Here is a 17756-nt window from a genome sequence, read left to right on the forward strand (position 1 = left end):
CTCTGTCATTTTTATAATTCATGATATCTGATGCTGTTAAATAATACAAGGGATACATATCCAGGTGGCAGTGTGTTGGAGTGATTAGCAATGTTGCCTCACCAAAATCAAGGTACTGGGTTTAAATTAGGCTGGGTGGGGGTTTATATATGGACTTCGCATGTCAGTGAAGGTTCTCCAGCTTCTCCCACAGGTTCAAAAATGTGTGGGTTTAGGTATTTAGGTAACTGATGATTGGCCTCCTGCCATCCTGCCTCCAACCGTGTCACAGCTGGGATGGACCCCTGCAACCATGATTTGGCTAAGCAGAGGAGGATGCAACGATTATAATGCATATAAATATAAATAGATATAAATGAAAATAATAGAAACTAATTATATACTGTTCAAAAACAACAGCAGCAAAAATAACCAAGAAAACATTCAGAGTATTACATCAACACACTGAAACGTACTGATGGCTGTGAAACAGCTGATACCAGTTACCTCCCTGCCATTGCTTTCTTGGTTACATCTATATCTGAGCAGGAGTAATGAGTTAAATTTAATCTACCTTACTTTTTAGAAATAAAAACTTGGGAAAAAAGTCTGTATGCTTTTTCTTAAAAAGTGACTTTCTTTCCCAGCTTAGTACAAAGACCGGAAACAGAGAAGCTTGCATAGCTCTGTCCAAACATAACAACACCTAATCAGCACTTGAATCAACATGTTTAAACTATATTAAAATAGATTAATATCAAGTTGTAAAAACACATTGTCTCCATTTTACAGAGAGTTATGGGTTGGGTTGTTTGGGTTGTAGGTAACTAGTGGACACTTCACTCTGCCTATCAAGGAGGCTCCTGACTACTTCCAGCAAGGATCCGTCCACAGAATAACCCTGTTTAACATTTACAAATCATCATGTTTGCATTTAGAGCATACTGTATATACGTTTGTGAGCATTTGTGATGGATCATGGCACCCCAACTGGTCGCAGCAGGTGGCCGCCTGGTTCTGCTGGAGGTTTCTTCCTGTTAAAAGGGAGTTTTTCCTTTCACTGTTGCCAAAGTGCTTGCTGAAAGGGGGTCATATGATTATTGGGGTTTTCTCTGTTTTCTTTGTATTGTTGTAAGGTCTTTTTATACAATATAAAGCACCTTGAGGCAACTGTTGTAATTTGGTGCTATATAAATAAAGCTGAACTGATACCTTCAGATAGAGACAAGCCAGATGCTTCTTCTGGTTTCCAGTTTCCATTCAGTAATAAAAAACTAAATAACAGATACTGTCAAATGTCTTTCTGTTTGTAGGTGATCACTCTGGAGGGCTGGGTGGAGATCATGTACTACGTGATGGATGCTCATTCATTCTATAACTTCATCTACTTCATCCTGCTTATAATTGTAAGTAAGACATGGCTTTACTCGTATTTAAAACGACAGAGGAAATGTGGACACGTTAGTGTCAGTGCTCAGTTGCTTCAGCATTTGCTTTAAGGAAACTTGCTTAAAATGTACTTGTTGAGGTTAATTGCTGATGTATTTGATTTTTGTGAGCATGATATATGACTGTGTTGAGATACCTTCCTTCTTTTTATACGACACACACACACACACACACACACACAGCTGTCAGTGACACAGTTGAAAGCTGAGCTGAAGAATCCATCATTTTTTCTGATAAAGTACTTTTTAATTTCAATCCTTTTGTTTCCCTCTGTGTATGTGTGCCGCAGTATATTCATGCTTTTTGTGTGTGAGCATTGGTGCATGTTGGTGCAATATATTTCTTTTTAGCCTGTCTCATGTGGGTGTGTGTGAGTATTTGAAAGTGTTATAATGCAGCACGACTGCCAGTCCCGACTACTTCCCCAACCCAGGGGCTGTCTTGTCTTTTTATTATACTTTTAATTGCCTGCCTTCAGATTCAGACAGGAGCTTTTCCTCTTTTCCAGTTTCCTCTTCGAGCCAGTGCGCCTTTCATTCTTTACCTCTTAATTTATTTTAAGATTACTTTCTACATCCTTCTATCGCCTTAAATCTGCCAATCTCTTCAAGCTGCACCCTGTGTTTCTTACCTTGTCCTGTCATAGATCAGTCCACGACTCAGTTTATTCTACCACTACCCCTCTCTACTTCATCCATCTTTCCTCACTCATTCCCTCTTTTCTTTAACCTGCTTGCAACTACCCTTTCTTTTTCTGTTTTTTAAATCTCTACCACCTCTAGGCTTCCTTCTAATACTCACCTGCTGCTTTCATTCGCTCTCCTCTTTCTCACTGATGTGTATACTGGGCAATATTCATGTATCGGTCACTCTACTCGTTCTCATTTATGTAGAAACACACAGCCGAAAATTGCCTCACTACATCCAATTTGTGATGTAATGGTTGCCTTTTCAAAAAAATAATATATATATAACTGATGAAGAGTGGAAGGAGGATGAAAGGAAGGAAGGAAATAACCAAAGGCTGGAGTGAGGGTTAGTAGATGATGAAATGTGAGAGAAGGGGCGGTGGGTGGATGAGGGCTGGGAGTTGTTAGACAGATGGAGTTGAGGTGTGGAAAGTGAGGAGAAGGACTGCGAGCAAGCTTAAGAGAGCAAGTGATGAAGGGGGAAGGAAGTGAAGGAAGGATGGGAAGAGGGTGGATGGGTCGGTGACAGGGAGAGCAGGACTAGATGGACTAGAATGTCAGCATGAAATCAGAGAGAGGATTGGAGGATGGGCGAGAGGAAGCAACCACATGTTGGTGTCTCTCTTTGATCTTAGGTGAAATCCAGATAATTAGAGTGAGTCCCTCAGGGCTCACGTATTGAGGGAGATCACAGTACAAGGTTTAACAGTGTGTCATATGACATGTCTGTCTGTCCCTCACCAGTGGAAATTAACATGACAAACTGCACAGCTCAGCTCAGAAATAGGAAGTTTAGTGAAAACACTACATAGAATATATAGAAAAAATCCTGCAGTGAACTCTTAAGCAACATAAGCAAATATCATTCATACATGCAGTCCCATGAAAAATGACCCCCTGATTTACTGGCGTGTAGAAGCATCCTTTAGCAGCTGTCATTATGAAGCAGTTGTTTTCTGTATGACTTTGGCAGTCTCTCATGTCGTCGTGGGGATTTTGGTCCACTTTTCTGAAAACATTTCATCGTTGTGGTGCGTAAGCATTCATTTGTTCACAGCTCTCTTAAAGTCTAGACTTTGGACCTCTGCAACATCTTGATTCTTTTTTTCAGCTATTCTGTTGTAGATTTAAGGCTTTAGCTGTTTGGCAGATGGCCCTAAATTTGAATTTAGAATACTTCGGTGTACAGAGGAGTTCATGGTTGCAAAAGAAGCCCAAATCATCTACACTGATTTTGTCCGTCTAAATGAAATGATTCAATTAGTCTTGTAATTTGTTCAGAAGCAGCTTTGCAAACCTAAGCTGTGCTGTCATAAACGTTAACATTTAATATTCTAGAAAGACTTACATAAGATGTGGCCTACTTCATATAGTGAATCATATCAGGCTTATATGATTTACTCATGAAAGTGGCCACTTTCTCATTACTTTCATATATTGTTTTAGTAAGTATCCAAAACATACAAGTTTCATTTATATAATTTTTTAAGGGATCTTATATCTGTTTTTACTCTTGTATGCGTCTCATACAAGTTTCACACAAGACAGATACAAACTGTATAAGATTTATATATATCTTTTCCATAGACTACAGGCTCGTAGAGTCTAAGATGTAGCTCAGATGGGTGTTTTGCATTTTGTACCTTGTGGTAAATTTGTTGGTATATCTTAAAAACATTGTGCATTATGTTAAAACACCCCTGAATAGTCCAGACTTATAAATTGCCAAAACCTCTGCTCTTATAGAGGTGGTCACACTTTCTAATGATTAACCAATCAAGTTGATTTGTTTAGCAGCTCCTGACTCTCAATGGAAGCAGTATGAGTATACAAAGGATGTGAAAACTTTCATTTTCATACGAGTGTATATTAGAGATATATTAGACTTATTTGTATCTGAGTCTAACATATTGGTTTTCTCTTAGTTGGTATTATTCTAAGCAGCATCTATTTAGAAGCAAACCTACAACTAAGGAGCTATCTTGAGTTGAATCCAGAATCCAGATTAATTAATGTCTTAATTTTCGTATTTTTTTTTCTTCCCCATTGGAAGTTATGCTCTTATTTTGCATGTATTCAGCATAGCTTCTGCAGCAGTTGTGAACCTCTGCTATGTGCATGTGACATCATGACATCATATTTATTTAACAGCTTTCCAGTTTCAACTTTTGATTGTCTCTTTGGGGCCAGTATTCAGTTTTTATTAGGCTGACATGTAAAGTGTAATAATTGTCACTTAAAACTGTAGTATTAGTACATTAGTGCAGTAACATATTAATATTTTATAGCACGTCAACCTGCTAATGTGCCTGTGGCTTTATAACAGTCAGTTCAATTTAGTTCAGTCCAATTCACTTTAAAACAGTCGACTCAAGGTGCTTTATATTGTAAGGTAAAGGACTATAATAATAGTGAGAAACCCCCACAATATGATGACCTCCTGTCACCCATTGCTTGGCAACAGGGGTAAAGAAAAACTCCCTTTTAACAGGAAGAAACCTCCAGCAGAACCATGGTCAGGGAGGGGCGGGGCCATCTGCTGTGACCAGTTAGGGGTAAGGGGAGAAAGACAGGATAAAAACACACTGTGGAAGAGAGCCAGAGATTAATAATAACAAATGATTAAATGGAAACATGGAAAGGAAAAAGAAGTGAGTAAAGAAGAAACACTCAGTGCATCATGGGAAGTCCCCAGCAGCCCAGGCCTATTGCACCGTAATAACGGAAACATTAAGGGTCTCCTGATCCGGCCATAACTCTGAGGGCTGGATAATAAATGCACAAACTAGTTAATAATTTTAATAATAAGTTCTTATGCTGTTTCACACGCACACTGTAACCCTAAACTTTCCTCCCCAGTACCTGGGGAAGCTGTATGTGAGAAATTAATTAACAGTCAGGCTCAGGCAAGAAAGGCTTTTTACCCTGACAGCTCCATGTGATCTTTAATTCAACTGTGTAAAAATACAACCTGAGATGCTCTAGACCAGCGGTCTCCAACCTTTTTTGCGCCACGGACCGGTTTATGCCCGACAATATTTTCACGGACCGGCCTTTAAGGTGTCGCGGATAAATACAACAAAATAAAACTAGTACCGGTACCGAAAAAAAGAAGATTTATTCACAACACACGTGGAAAAGACCCAGGAAAACTGAGTTAACGATAAAAACGATAACAAAATAACGCTGAAAACCGATAAAACCCCTGAAAACCATACATTTCACACCTGAGCCTCAACTTTCGCGGCCCGGTACCAAACGACTCATGGACCGGTACCGGTCCGAGGCCCGGGGGTTGGGGACCGCTGCTCTAGACAATTCCCAACGAGCTAATGGGTGTTATTGCTCCTGTCTCTTTTACATTCTGTCTCGTTACAGTAGCGCCCTCTTGTAACTTTAAAATCCCCATTAAAAAGAAAATTGAAAACTTGACCATCATCAAATGTTGTAACACAATTAACTTCACTGCTGGGACTGAAACTAAAATTCCTCCTTGCTTGTCCTCTTATGGATATAACAAAGCACAAATGCATCAAATATGATCTAAATGAGGATGCAAATCTCCATTAATTAAAGTTTCTCAAGATGAACTTAGTCATCATATTGTCGACTAAGCATCTCTGCTTGATTTTGCTCCCTGGAGTTGTATATATGCATATATGGTATCACTCTTGGCTGGAAGCAGTGCTTAAACAATGGAAAAAAACACAAACTTTGTCCAAAAACCTCTCATGTTTAGCTGTTTTCCACTTTTTCTTTGGTCATTTTAGCCTTTTTGGCCAGGGTGAAGGGAGCATCTGCCATCAAACAAGAAGACAGCCGCATGTAACTACAACGGTGTTTGCTAGTTCACCTTACATGCATTAATTTAATAACGTGGTTAGCCTACTCAACATAAATTACACACAGACATCATTAACCTCCTAGGACCTGGCGTCCACATATGTGGACATCATATTTTGGGTTATTTAGACCAAAATACTCAATTTTGTTCTACAAGGGCCTGATATCCACTTACGAGGACATTATACTGCTCAGAATTCTAAACAAATATCCTAATATGTGGCTCTTATTTTTCATAAAAACAAAAATAAGGTAAAAAAAAATCTGGTAATTCTTTGTTTTTACATTCATCGGGCCCCAATATGCCCAAATATCAAAGAGAAATTAAAAATGCATGCCGTGGAAGAGTTCGGGTCTTAGGAGGTTAAGCTACTCACGCAGAGAAGAACGGCTGCTGCTGCCATCATCATCATCCGTCATCATTTCTGCTACACTGGCAGGGCTAGGGGCCAGGACTCTCCTCTTCGGGTTTTTGGGGGATGTTGCTAACGCTAACTATCAAATACGGCGCATTTCTTGGTTTTTAACAAAATGCTATACGTCGCCAGGTGTTTCATCGGATTTGACAGTATCACAGTATCACCTTAAAGCACTTGTTGCAGGCTGCTGAGTTTGCATCTTTTGCTGTGAAGTACAGCCAGACTTTTGACCGCTTCGCCTTGGGCATTTTTAATCTGTAGCTCTGCTCTAAAAGAACGTACGTACCTGGGCCTGCCTACTATGCTTGCAGAGGTAAAATGATTGGCTAGAATCCAAAGTGTATGACATCTCAGGGAAAAAAAGCACCGAAATAAAGCACCAAAATGTGCGCTTCTTTGCGGTCTGGTTACTACCGTTTATGTCAGAACCGGTGCCATCATGGCACCGGATACCGGTACCCATCCCTAGTCTTCCCCCCATAGAGAAAAGATTTAACTGCCAGTCTCTTGTTGGCTTTGTTTCGGCATGTTTCAAGGCTTGTTTCACAAACAGGCTTAGTGGAGGAAAGTGATTTACTATTTACATGTTAAAAGTTCTGCTCACATTGCAGGCGTCTCCTCATCTCCCTGGGAAACAGATGAGGAGACTTTTCATCATTCTTTCTTTAATGCTGCATGACACCATGTGCTGAGAGATGGAATGCAGCAAGCAACAGCAGTCGAGACCGAGAAAGAGAGAGGTGCCAGCAAACGAGAGAGATATAAGTTCAGGTTGCGTTTAAATGCTTTGACGATTTCACTCACGTAACATGCATGCAGATTAAGTGTGCAAAATTGAATTGAACTGAGAGCGCGAGAGAGTGAGTACAAGAGAGTGCTAGAAGGAAGCTAGATGAAAACAGCCGTGAGAGAGAGAGAGATAGAGACCGAGTGACAGATGGAGAGACAGATGAAAAAAGTGAGATAAAGATGGAGAGAGTTAGAGAGATGCTTTGCAGTGATTACCATCATGTAGAGCAGTTTAGACAAGAGGACTCAGTGGAATTAAAGGCTTTGCATGGAAGATAGTTTGGCCCTGTGGAATTAAGCTTTAACATCTACAAATGCCATCCTCAACCTGTTTTGTTGCAAAACTGTAACGCGTAGTAATCCTCCTGATTTTACACTTTTTAATCTCACCTTCTGTGTTCGCTTATACCTGGTATTAACATCGAGCTCGTTTGCATATATGGACATGTGCCACAACACAACAAGAGACGATGTCCTGTCCTGTTACTGTATATTTTTAAGGAAAGTCCACAGAGTCATCAGCAAAACGTAGTTAAAATATTGTGTTTTTAGCAAAGGATAGGAGGAATCCACCGAAATCTGGGCTAAAAACATAGTTTGTAATGCCCACATATGCATATTGTGAGTTTAAAACAGCGTACATCATTTAATACACCTCATCTGTGTACCCCTTCTTCTAACAGATACTTTCAGTGTCTGCAATAATTTGCTTCAGTCCACGCGTGTCCTGGCGATCCCTTTTGCATAAAAGAAAGCAAGACACTGGTTGTTATATGTCATAACATATGCTCAAAAACAATAACTCCAGAGTTCAGCGCTACATTTCTGATTCACAATTGGACCTGAACGCCTTGCCGAAGTTGCTTTATTACACATCACAGCTTTTTTATCGTCGTGTTTGTTTTTCTGAAATCATTTGTGTGTGTTTACTGCCTGGGCACTGGAACTATCATTATGAGGTCCACAGAGATATTGATGCAGAAAACCCCTCAAAGAGCCTCAAAAAACCTTGATACAAACAAATAATAAAAAGATTAATTTGTTTCAATATGAGAAGTTTAATAATCTGTCAAATATGACGCAATGCTCTGCCACGGGCATGTATGGCTGCCATACATGCCCATGGCAAAACATTAATAAACACAAGTGACCAGTTAGCAGTTAGCAGATTCTGCAATTCTGCAGTGTGCAGGGTTGGACTCTGTGCTCAGATTCATCCAAATGCTGCAAGTCTGATCTGATGAAGCTTTACAGTACAAATGCATAATGAGCCAAAGAAAACAGCCTCAGCTAATGTGGACTTCACCATTTTTGTTGGTGGTCATTTGATTGTGTTCATTTTGGGGATATCACTAAAAAAGAGTCTTTTTAGCACTGGCTTGATCTCGGTTAACGCTGTGTCTTTAGCATCAGTACTACACGTCTGAATATCGTTACTATTTAATCATTAGATTTGTCTGTTTGCACGTTGGTACTCGGTGTGCAGTGTGTGCTGGAACAATTGCAAACTGCACCATTAGAAAACTGTACTGTACCGAAAGTCCATTTTGCTGTGGCTACCATTTGGACTGAAAAAAGCACAAAACCAAATAGTAAATGTGATGCACTCCCAAAATAATGCCCTAAAAAAGGTTTACAAGCCTTTCACATGTTCTTGTTTTTTTGTAGAAAACGTAGATTTTTGCAGCTTTCTTGTTTAGAAGGCAACGTAATTATTTCCTTCACTATTCTTCAAACACTAGTTGCCTCTCACACCTAGCTGCTCTGCTGCAAACTCTAAAAGTGCACACACCGAGACACACAGACTAATCTAATTGTATTTCAGCCATTCCAGCAGAGTGTGAGCATAAATATTTGATGGGATCAGCGAGGGTGCTGAGCGGGTGCTGGGACCCACTGCCTCCCTTTTAGTACGCGAGTCCAGTGAACTGGCATGAACCAGTCTGACCACAAATCTCTGCTTTGAATCAATGAAAAGGCAGTCTCTACACTAAAACGGACACACACGTACATTCTGCTTTCTCCGTAGTCTTTGTCGCAGTGGTTTAGTGAGGTTATGGGGCTTACACATACACAGACAAATATACTGAGAGCTAACTGAGATTAAAAGAGATCATAACAGGGGTTGGGTGGGGCTGGTCCCACGTATGTAAGTTGTCCTACCAGTGCTCTATAAGTGCAGAAACTAGTTTTCAACAAGCAGTTGTTTATTGCCATGTGTTGTAAATGTGTTTTGTATTAGTGTAAAATGATGTTGAACTGATACTGAAACATGGTAGTTTTGCGGATTTTTTTTGTGATAGAGCAGTGATGGTGATGATGGTGTTTAATAGTTGTAATAATTACATGTTTATATGAATAAAGTATCAGCATTACCAGAATGTTGTTGTCATTTTCACTTTCAAAAATATATATTTTCATGCCTTAGGGTAAAAAAGGATAAGATACTGTGTAATTGTAGTTTTTGTTCTCAACAAATCAGTGTTGTAAAACCTATAGATAGATAGATAGATAGATAGATAGATAGATAATGCTTGTCTCATGTGATCATAGGTTTTTCTAAAAGAAAGTTGCTAATTATTGCAGCTACAACAGCATCAAGCCACCTAATATGTTAGCTCTCCTCTCTTAGTCATTGGTTTGCTGGTTGTAATACTAAAATGCTGAAAAAAAGAAGTATTTTCAGGATGGCACTGGAGCAGATTTGTTTGTGAACATATTGTATAATGTGTTATGTCTGGAGTTGTCCAGCCAAGTGGACTAACAAGCTAGAGGTAAGAGCTACACTGCTCTGGCATAAGGCCATCATGCTGAGAGTTTTGTATTCAGCGTTATTAGCTGGCAGAAGCTGTCGACTAACAGACCAAATTAGGGGTCTCCAGTTTCATGCTGGAGCTTCCAACTGTTGCAGATCATTATATTTAAGAATGATTTATTACCTTTTTATTGGATGGGAGTGTTTTAGGATTAATAATAGGCCTTTAAAAACGGTTCTTTTATTACAGATAAACAGACAAAAGCCCTGTGAAAATAATTACATCTCATTCGTTTGGATTCTCACAAGTAAACAGTTTTTCAGCACTGGGCAGCGTGGGGAGGAGCGCGTGACAGTCAAGCAACACGCAGCTTTAAATTTTGTTTATGTAATGTGCGCATGCCTGTCATCCTCCCAGGTCGGTTCCTTCTTCATGATCAACCTGTGCCTCGTGGTCATTGCCACCCAGTTCTCAGAGACCAAGCAGCGGGAGCATCAGCTGATGCAGGAGCAGCGAGCTCGGTGTTCATCCTCCTCCACCCTGGCCAGTGAACCTGGGGACTGCTACGAAGAGCTCTTCCAGCTGGTCTGCCATTTCCTCCGAAAGGCGAGGAGGCAAACTGTTGCCCTTTTTAACACCCTCCGGGGGAAACCTCGTGGCTTTCATGGTGTTGGAAGAGGAAGAGGAGGCAGGGAAAGAAGGGAGAGGAAGGCCAATGGACGCGAAGGACGTGACAGAAGAGCGGGGTTAAGACATGGTACGTAACTGTAAGAAAGTAGTATTTATCTATTTGATTTATATGATCACCCTTTAATCTCTCCATCTTGCATTTTGTAAGGCCCGCCATGTCCCCATCACAACAAACTAGGCCATGCCTCATCCGCTGAGCCTGTGGCCCTCACTGCTGCCTCCGCCACAGATGGCTGCCCTCAGTGCGCGGCAGCGCTGGCGCTCTCTGACGGGGTGGGACCAGTTCGAAATGCAGCGAGTGACGAAACAGAAGAGGGAACTGTGGAGGAATCAGACAGGGATGGTGTACAGTCCGGTACTAAAGGGAAGGACAAACAAGGCCATGAAGGTGCAGAGTCCTGTTGTAGTCCGAAGAAGGGATGCAAGGAGCTGTGGTACGAGATCAGGATGAAACTGTGGGCCATCGTGGAGAGCAAGTATTTTAACCGAGGCATCATGATCGCCATTTTGATCAACACCATCAGCATGGGCATTGAGCACCACGAGCAGGTACGGCTGGCTTTTTACATTTGTTCATGTTTCCTTATCCACTCCCCTCATTTATTTCATTATTTGGGAAATCTTTCATTGTTTAATTAAATATTTAAATATCTTAATTATCTCTCTCAGTCTCAAATATATATTTGAGGGTTATGCACTAGTGTGCAAAAGTTGTCAGACAGTACTCATTTCTTCATGTTTCTTTATACTATGTTCCCATTTCTTTATTATTAGATTCAGCTAAAGGTAACACAGTTTTACAGGCATGAAGTATAACTTTTGCACCAACAGCGTGATTTCCAAACAGTTATTAGTTGCAAACTTGACATATCTCAGCACAGTGTGTCCTTTTAAAGAATTCAGGAAACTGGACATGGAGACGACAAAAGTTGACAGGACTACAAATCTATCTACAGCAGATGAACAGTATCTGAAAGTCACGCCCTTAAGAAATAGGGAAAAAAATCAGTACTGACACAGGACCTGAGAGATGCCCTTCAGGTGGTCCATCTATTGTTCGCTGATGCCTCATCATAAATAGTCTCAGGTGGAAAGGTGACAAGGAGCCATTTTCAAGGAATGGAAACAGGAAGAAAAGATGGAAGTGTGTTGTGTGTCTGTATAGGTTTTCAGTCATCCAGGTAATGGCGGTCTTTATGTTTGCATGAGCTAAATTCTTTAAAAAGGCGTGGGTGATTACCTTCACCCTGTGTGACTCACATTATCAGTAGTGGGTCAACAATCCTCAGGACACTTTCCGAATGAGACAGTGGGCACTAGGGGTTAAATATCGCTCTCGAAGGTTCTGATAAAGTTTCATAGATGAGAGCTGAAGCGTTTTTGCAAATATAAAAAAGTCGAGATGCCTTCTTTGTCAAGCCTTTAACACTGAGGTATGACAAATTACACAAGAGCAATGGGTCTTATGAAGTGATGAATCTATGTTTGATTCAAATTGTCATCAGCATTGTTCGCATCAGTGGGTCAGGAGAGACGTACAACACATACTTGCACATACTTCCCATTTTCCTATTAAAATGTGAAGATATAATGGGTGACTCAAGACTTTTGCACAGTACTGTATATAGATTTTTTTGTTGTCTATCAGCACGGACACTTAAATACTGTCAGCAAACAATTCAACAATAATAACTTTACAATCATTTATAACTTTTTGATGACTTCTAGAATTGCACAACAAAGTTATTTGTTAACATTTAAACAGTTGTGTATGTATCATTTGACTGTTACGTTAGATGCTGTTGAGACATTAGATGCATGTGCTGCAGATTTTCTCTGTAATAGTTGTTATAGAAAGTAAAGACAGCCATGTTGGCTCCTTTGTAGATTACAAAGTTGCTTCTACCTCTTTCCTGTCATTGCCCTGCATGTCCACACTCCTGCAGTGTAAAGCTCTTCCCCCATTCGTACAGGTGTTGGCTTAATTTCGTCTCTATAGTGTGCTCCCCCAGTTTATGCAACAGATTGCATCTAGGATCATGACATCATATTATACGAGCGTGAACTTTCGTTTGGATCGCACTGATTAAACTCTCTCCAAGCAATGAAAATAAGTCACTTCCTGTTCTTTTTTAACTTTCACTGATTTTTCTTTTTTTCTTCTTCTTTCCTCTCTTTTTCTGATGCTCGGCTTTGTGAACTCTTTTTTTTCCCCTATCAATATTTCTTGCTTTCGCTATACCATCGCCCACTCACGCCTGCCACCGCCGCAGTGGTGGGTCGTCTCTCATCTCAGGGGCTGCTAAAAATAGAGGCAGAACGAGAGAGGCAGAGAGAGAGAGAGTGTTTGCTGCTTCAATGGTGAGGAAATAGTGAGCTGAAATGTCTGTGGTTCCACTGCCTGTTTAGCAAACTGAAGTCATGCCTCCCTCTGTTTGAACAGTGAGTATCAGAGGCTTGATCTGCCTCATCACTGTGATTTTCCACCTGTAGAGAAGGGAGGTGCTTACACCTGTCCAAGGTTTTGTTGTTGCTCGGGGTGGTTTTTCCTTTTTTTTTTAATATCCGACAGCCACTACGGCAGGAGACCAGACGTTATTCGGACAGTGTAATGGACAATGTCCAAATGTCATCCTTTGATGCTATCAGTTCTGTAAATATGTGTTGTATAGGCTGTTTATAAATTCTATCAGAACATTCTAGAAATTCACAGACAGTTACTGAGAATGGAGAGGGAGAAAAAATGAGAATTAAGAACTAACAAAAAGGTATATTTCTAATAAAAAGGCTAAACAGGGGACCATACATGGCGTGGTTGCTATCTTATAGACCATGTGAAAAGATGTGTTTGCCAGGATGACATCTTCATTCAGGCATCCTTGTTGATAAATTTTTGATTTTTCATTTCCGTTGTATTTATATAGCCCTTTAAATCACAACAGGCAGCTCAAGGCTGTTTATATTGTAGTGTAAAGACCCAACAATCAGATCACCCCCTATGAGCAAGCACGTTTGACAGTAGGAATGAAAAACTCCCTTCTAACAGGAAGAAACCTCCAGCAAAACCAGGCTCAGGTTGGGGCAGGCATTTGCCATGACCGGTTGGGGGTGAGGAAAAGAAAACAGAAGGTTGGATCTTTGTCCAAAGTTGACATGCAATCTGTTTTAGTGCCAGTCCTCCATCAGCTCGTGGCATGTTGTCCTCTTTGTCTCTTGCACCACCTTTAAATCTCCTCATCTTTAGTTCTTTTGGCCTCAGATAGCAATGTTTAATACCCAAGCTCAGCGAGGAACAGAATTTTCAGCTGTTTTGGCCAGCTGTCATCACCGAGGTTTGTGCTGTGGAAAGCCTCTCAACAGAGCAGATTTGAATCTTTTTGCTGGCAGCTTTTCTTGACAAACAGTATCATCCTTAGTATGTGGTCTTGAGGACCTGGTAGTAAAACTGACAGGTTGTGCCTCTCGCTTCTAATCACTGTTAGTTCATGTGGACACCCTGTTCCTTTCATGATGGCCAGGATCCTGTCATCTTCCAGCCACAAATTCAACCTTCCTCCTCTTTTGTGCCAGAGAACAAAGTAAAAGGCCTTTATCTACATAACGACGTATATATAGTAATTAGAATAGCGAGTCACTGCCCGGATTTGGCACTTGCAGATGGTTCAGCCCTTTTACTCTCTTTCTTGTGGGCCAGGACTTGGGATGGAAGATGCCAGAGAAGGAAGCAGTGAGATAACCTCTGTGGCCCATCTCAGCTGAAACTCTCCATTATTTGTTCCCTTTGTGCAGTAGGACGGGTAGGCTAACTTCACGCTGGGACACTCCACTGGAGTAAAGTGGTGAATCGGGCATCCATTCCAGAAAGTGTTTGTTTGAAAGTGCCGAGCTCACTTTCTTGTTTTGCGTCATTGCGGGTAGAAAACCTGCAGCTTTTCTTGTGTGTGACTGTTTTGGACTGACAGAGAATTAACTGAGGAACTGATAATAAAAAAAAACTCTGAGTGGATTCCTTGTCTTTAGTTTTGTGAATGAACTCAAGCAACGGCATTGAACTGAGATCATGGACTATTTGTGCACTGAATTTACTAGTTGATGGTATTTTATATTGTTTTTGTGTTTGGGTGTTTTGAATATATTTCTGTGTGTGTGTATTATAAATTGCATTAGGTTTGTTTTCAATCAGTGTCCAGGGTGTTCGGTCTTAAATGTGCAAACACTCTTTGTGTACTTTGCATTTAAAATGAATCGGCCTTGTATGTCAGGGAAACCTGGCCGGCACCCCAGAAGAAGACTACTAGGGGTGCAACGATACACAAAATTCACAGTTCGGTTCGGTTCGATACTTTGGTGTCACGGTTCGATATTTTTTCGATACAAAAAAATGTTCATGCTTTTTTAATTTGTCATTTATTAAAATTATAAATATATATTTTAACTCAAAAGTACAGTTTTTAAATGTAATGTTGCTGAAACAACAAAGTAATAAAAAATAAATCTATCAGATCAAGAAATCACTCATGTTTGGAAAAGAGAGTTTATTACAGAGAAATGGCTCTTTCCAAAATAAAAGCTATACTATACGCTTCTTCTGGGCTATATTCTCAGCAGCATATTAAACATATCAGGTCCCCATAAGGAGAATCATGTGCTAACGGCTGTCTAAATGACTCAGGTAAAGTTTGTAGCATGCGTGCTTGTTGTTTTTGTCTGCTTCCACTTGTCTTTGCACTAGGATGCTGTCGGAGTAAATGTGCAGTCATATTCATTTTGTTCCCATTAGTGCTGTCAGCGTTAATCTCAAATGACGTTAACGCCACAATACGGCAAATCTCCGTTAACGAGCTACCACAGATTGCCCCGTGCGTGGGGCTGGACAGCGTCAACATGTTAATGAGCAAACTGCGCTAACGCAGTAGTTCCCACCCATGTAATTGAGCATTGCGTGGCACATCCGACATACTGTTTTACTTTTGTCCATGACGCGCTTACCTTCAGGGTCATACTTCACATGAAAACCAAAATAGTTCCAAACGCCACATCTGAGTGAGGGTGGGGGAGGTTCAATTTTCCATGTTGCAACGAGCTTAGCTTCTGCCTTGCTAGCTTGCGCTGTGCTCAGTGGATCTGCGCTGGACAGTGCAGCCTAGGTGGAGTAGTCGAACGCAGATCCACTGAGCTCTCAACACAGACAGCATCGTCAGAAGAAAAGTTGATAAAATAAATTAAAAATTTTGTATTGTTCGATACATATGCGTACCGAACCAAAAGCACTGTATCGAACGGTTCAATATCGATACAAGTATCATTGCACCCCTAAAGACTACCTTGTTGAGCGTCCTTGGCTAAGCAAACCATCACAATACCACTGCCAAATCTTTTGCCCACCAGTGTACGCACCCAATAATGTCAGTCCATCTACTTTTTTAGCCAGTTAATATCCACCGCTGAGCTTGATGAACGGCCCAAGTGAGATAACATATCAGAGAATAATAACTGCTATTTGAGAATTATTGATGCATCAGCATGACAGACGGGGGGATGATGAGGGAGGGGGGTGCATAGCACTGCTATATGATATATGTTATTGAAATTGTTATAAATTATTTAAGGTTGCCCTACCCAAAGACAACACAAGGTCCTGGATCAGTGATAGGCCCCATATGTCAGTCTGAAAAACTTACTCACATTTCTGACCAACTTGGTAACTAGAAGAGCTTATTGTAGCCAGTAATGTTATATTTAGCTCCAGCCCGGTAAACAAGAATAATACTAGAATACTAGAATAATAAACAAGTTACTTTGTCCATGCCATCTCTGCAGATTTCACTCAAATTTATCCTTTTTTTCAACAAACCTGAAATTTAAAATCCTGTTTACACATGGGCTAAATGCAATTCCAATTGCAGTTCCACAATTGATGATTTATCAAGTCAGACTGCTGCAGGGTGTCCTCCAACGTCTGTCTGTAGCAGATGTGGGTGAGGTCAAGCTTGCAGAGAATGCATGCCGGTATTCTTAGTAAAGGGAATTATTAATTAATCACCCTCCATGCAATGCAGAAAAGATAAATACATTGAAAAAGACACACCAAAAAAGCATATTTAATAAATTTAATAAATCATGTTTTCAGGGGCCCTGTGTCTTATTAAGAGGAGACGAGCTCCTTCTGGCTCCCCTGTAGTTCGCACCCTGCTGAAATGGCATTCCTGATCCCTGAGAATCAGAGGTGGAAAGAGTACTAAAATATTTTACTCAAGTAAAAGTACTATTACTTTGCTGAAATTTTACTCAAGTACAAGTAAAATTACCTGTCTAAAAATGTACTCAAGTAAAAGTAAAAAGTAGCTCATTTAAAATGTACTCAGAGTAAAAGTTACATAGTTACTTTTCTGTCAGCAGGAGGACAGCCGCTTCTGAGTAGTGCAAAAAAAGACAGTGGGATATAAATCTCAAAGTAGTTCTTTTTTAGTGAAAAGAAAAACTTTACAAATTAAAGTGCAGTGGCAGTTAAACTGCAAGTCTATACATGAAAATGGATAATGGTCACCAAACCAATCAACCAAACTGTCAGGTATCACAGTGTTTTCAATACAAAACCATATCATTCTTTCACATGAGAATGTGTTCTAAACTGTCAAATAAGAGTAAGTACTGAACTGAACGGCAGCTGCTTTAAAAATGTTTTTTAATTTTTTAAACTTGGCCCTGCCCTACTGTACCTCTAGAATAAAGTTCCTTTGTATCCATCCTAGAGTGTTACTCTCTGAACTTCCTGTTAATTTTGAGGAGCAGTTGATTTTCAAAGTTAGTAGAGTTCATCCTTGCTCACTTTGCAGTGAACAGTAGTCCAGCACAGCTAAAGAGACGCTCGAAGGCAGCTGAGGCAGGCAGGCCAGTGTTAAGTTTGAGAGAAAGTTTTTTGACGTCCCTAATAAGACATCAATGCATTACATAGCTACCGCTGGTAAATTATACCAATATACCTCGTGTTTTTTTTTTATTGGACAGTAACAGGCTAGTTAACGGGAGGTTGCAAGTGCTAATTAACAAGTAACAGAAGTCAGCTGTCTTTGACTAATCTAAGGTAAGTGAGCGCTCTGTTATTCTTTTGCCTGCAGTGTGAACATATGTGGGTTAAGTAA

At 40.3% G+C, this 17756-nt stretch overlaps 1 protein-coding gene across 3 annotated transcripts in view; it reads left to right on the top strand.

Moving 5' to 3' along the window:
- Window positions 1-17756, top strand: part of LOC146386086 (voltage-dependent T-type calcium channel subunit alpha-1I-like) — a 262563-nt gene that overhangs the window by 157916 nt on the left and 86891 nt on the right. For all 3 annotated transcript variants that reach the window (XM_084932111.1, XM_084932109.1, XM_084932110.1), the window contains 3 exons: window positions 1293-1385; window positions 10342-10681; window positions 10763-11163. In XM_084932111.1, coding sequence (XP_084788237.1) covers window positions 1293-1385; window positions 10342-10681; window positions 10763-11163 — 834 coding nt within the window. The remainder of the gene's footprint in view (window positions 1-1292; window positions 1386-10341; window positions 10682-10762; window positions 11164-17756) is intronic.

This window comes from Perissodus microlepis, chromosome 6, assembly GCF_051167445.1.
Source record: "Perissodus microlepis isolate ML-2025 ecotype Zambia chromosome 6, ASM5116744v1, whole genome shotgun sequence".
NCBI lineage: Eukaryota > Metazoa > Chordata > Actinopteri > Cichliformes > Cichlidae > Perissodus > Perissodus microlepis.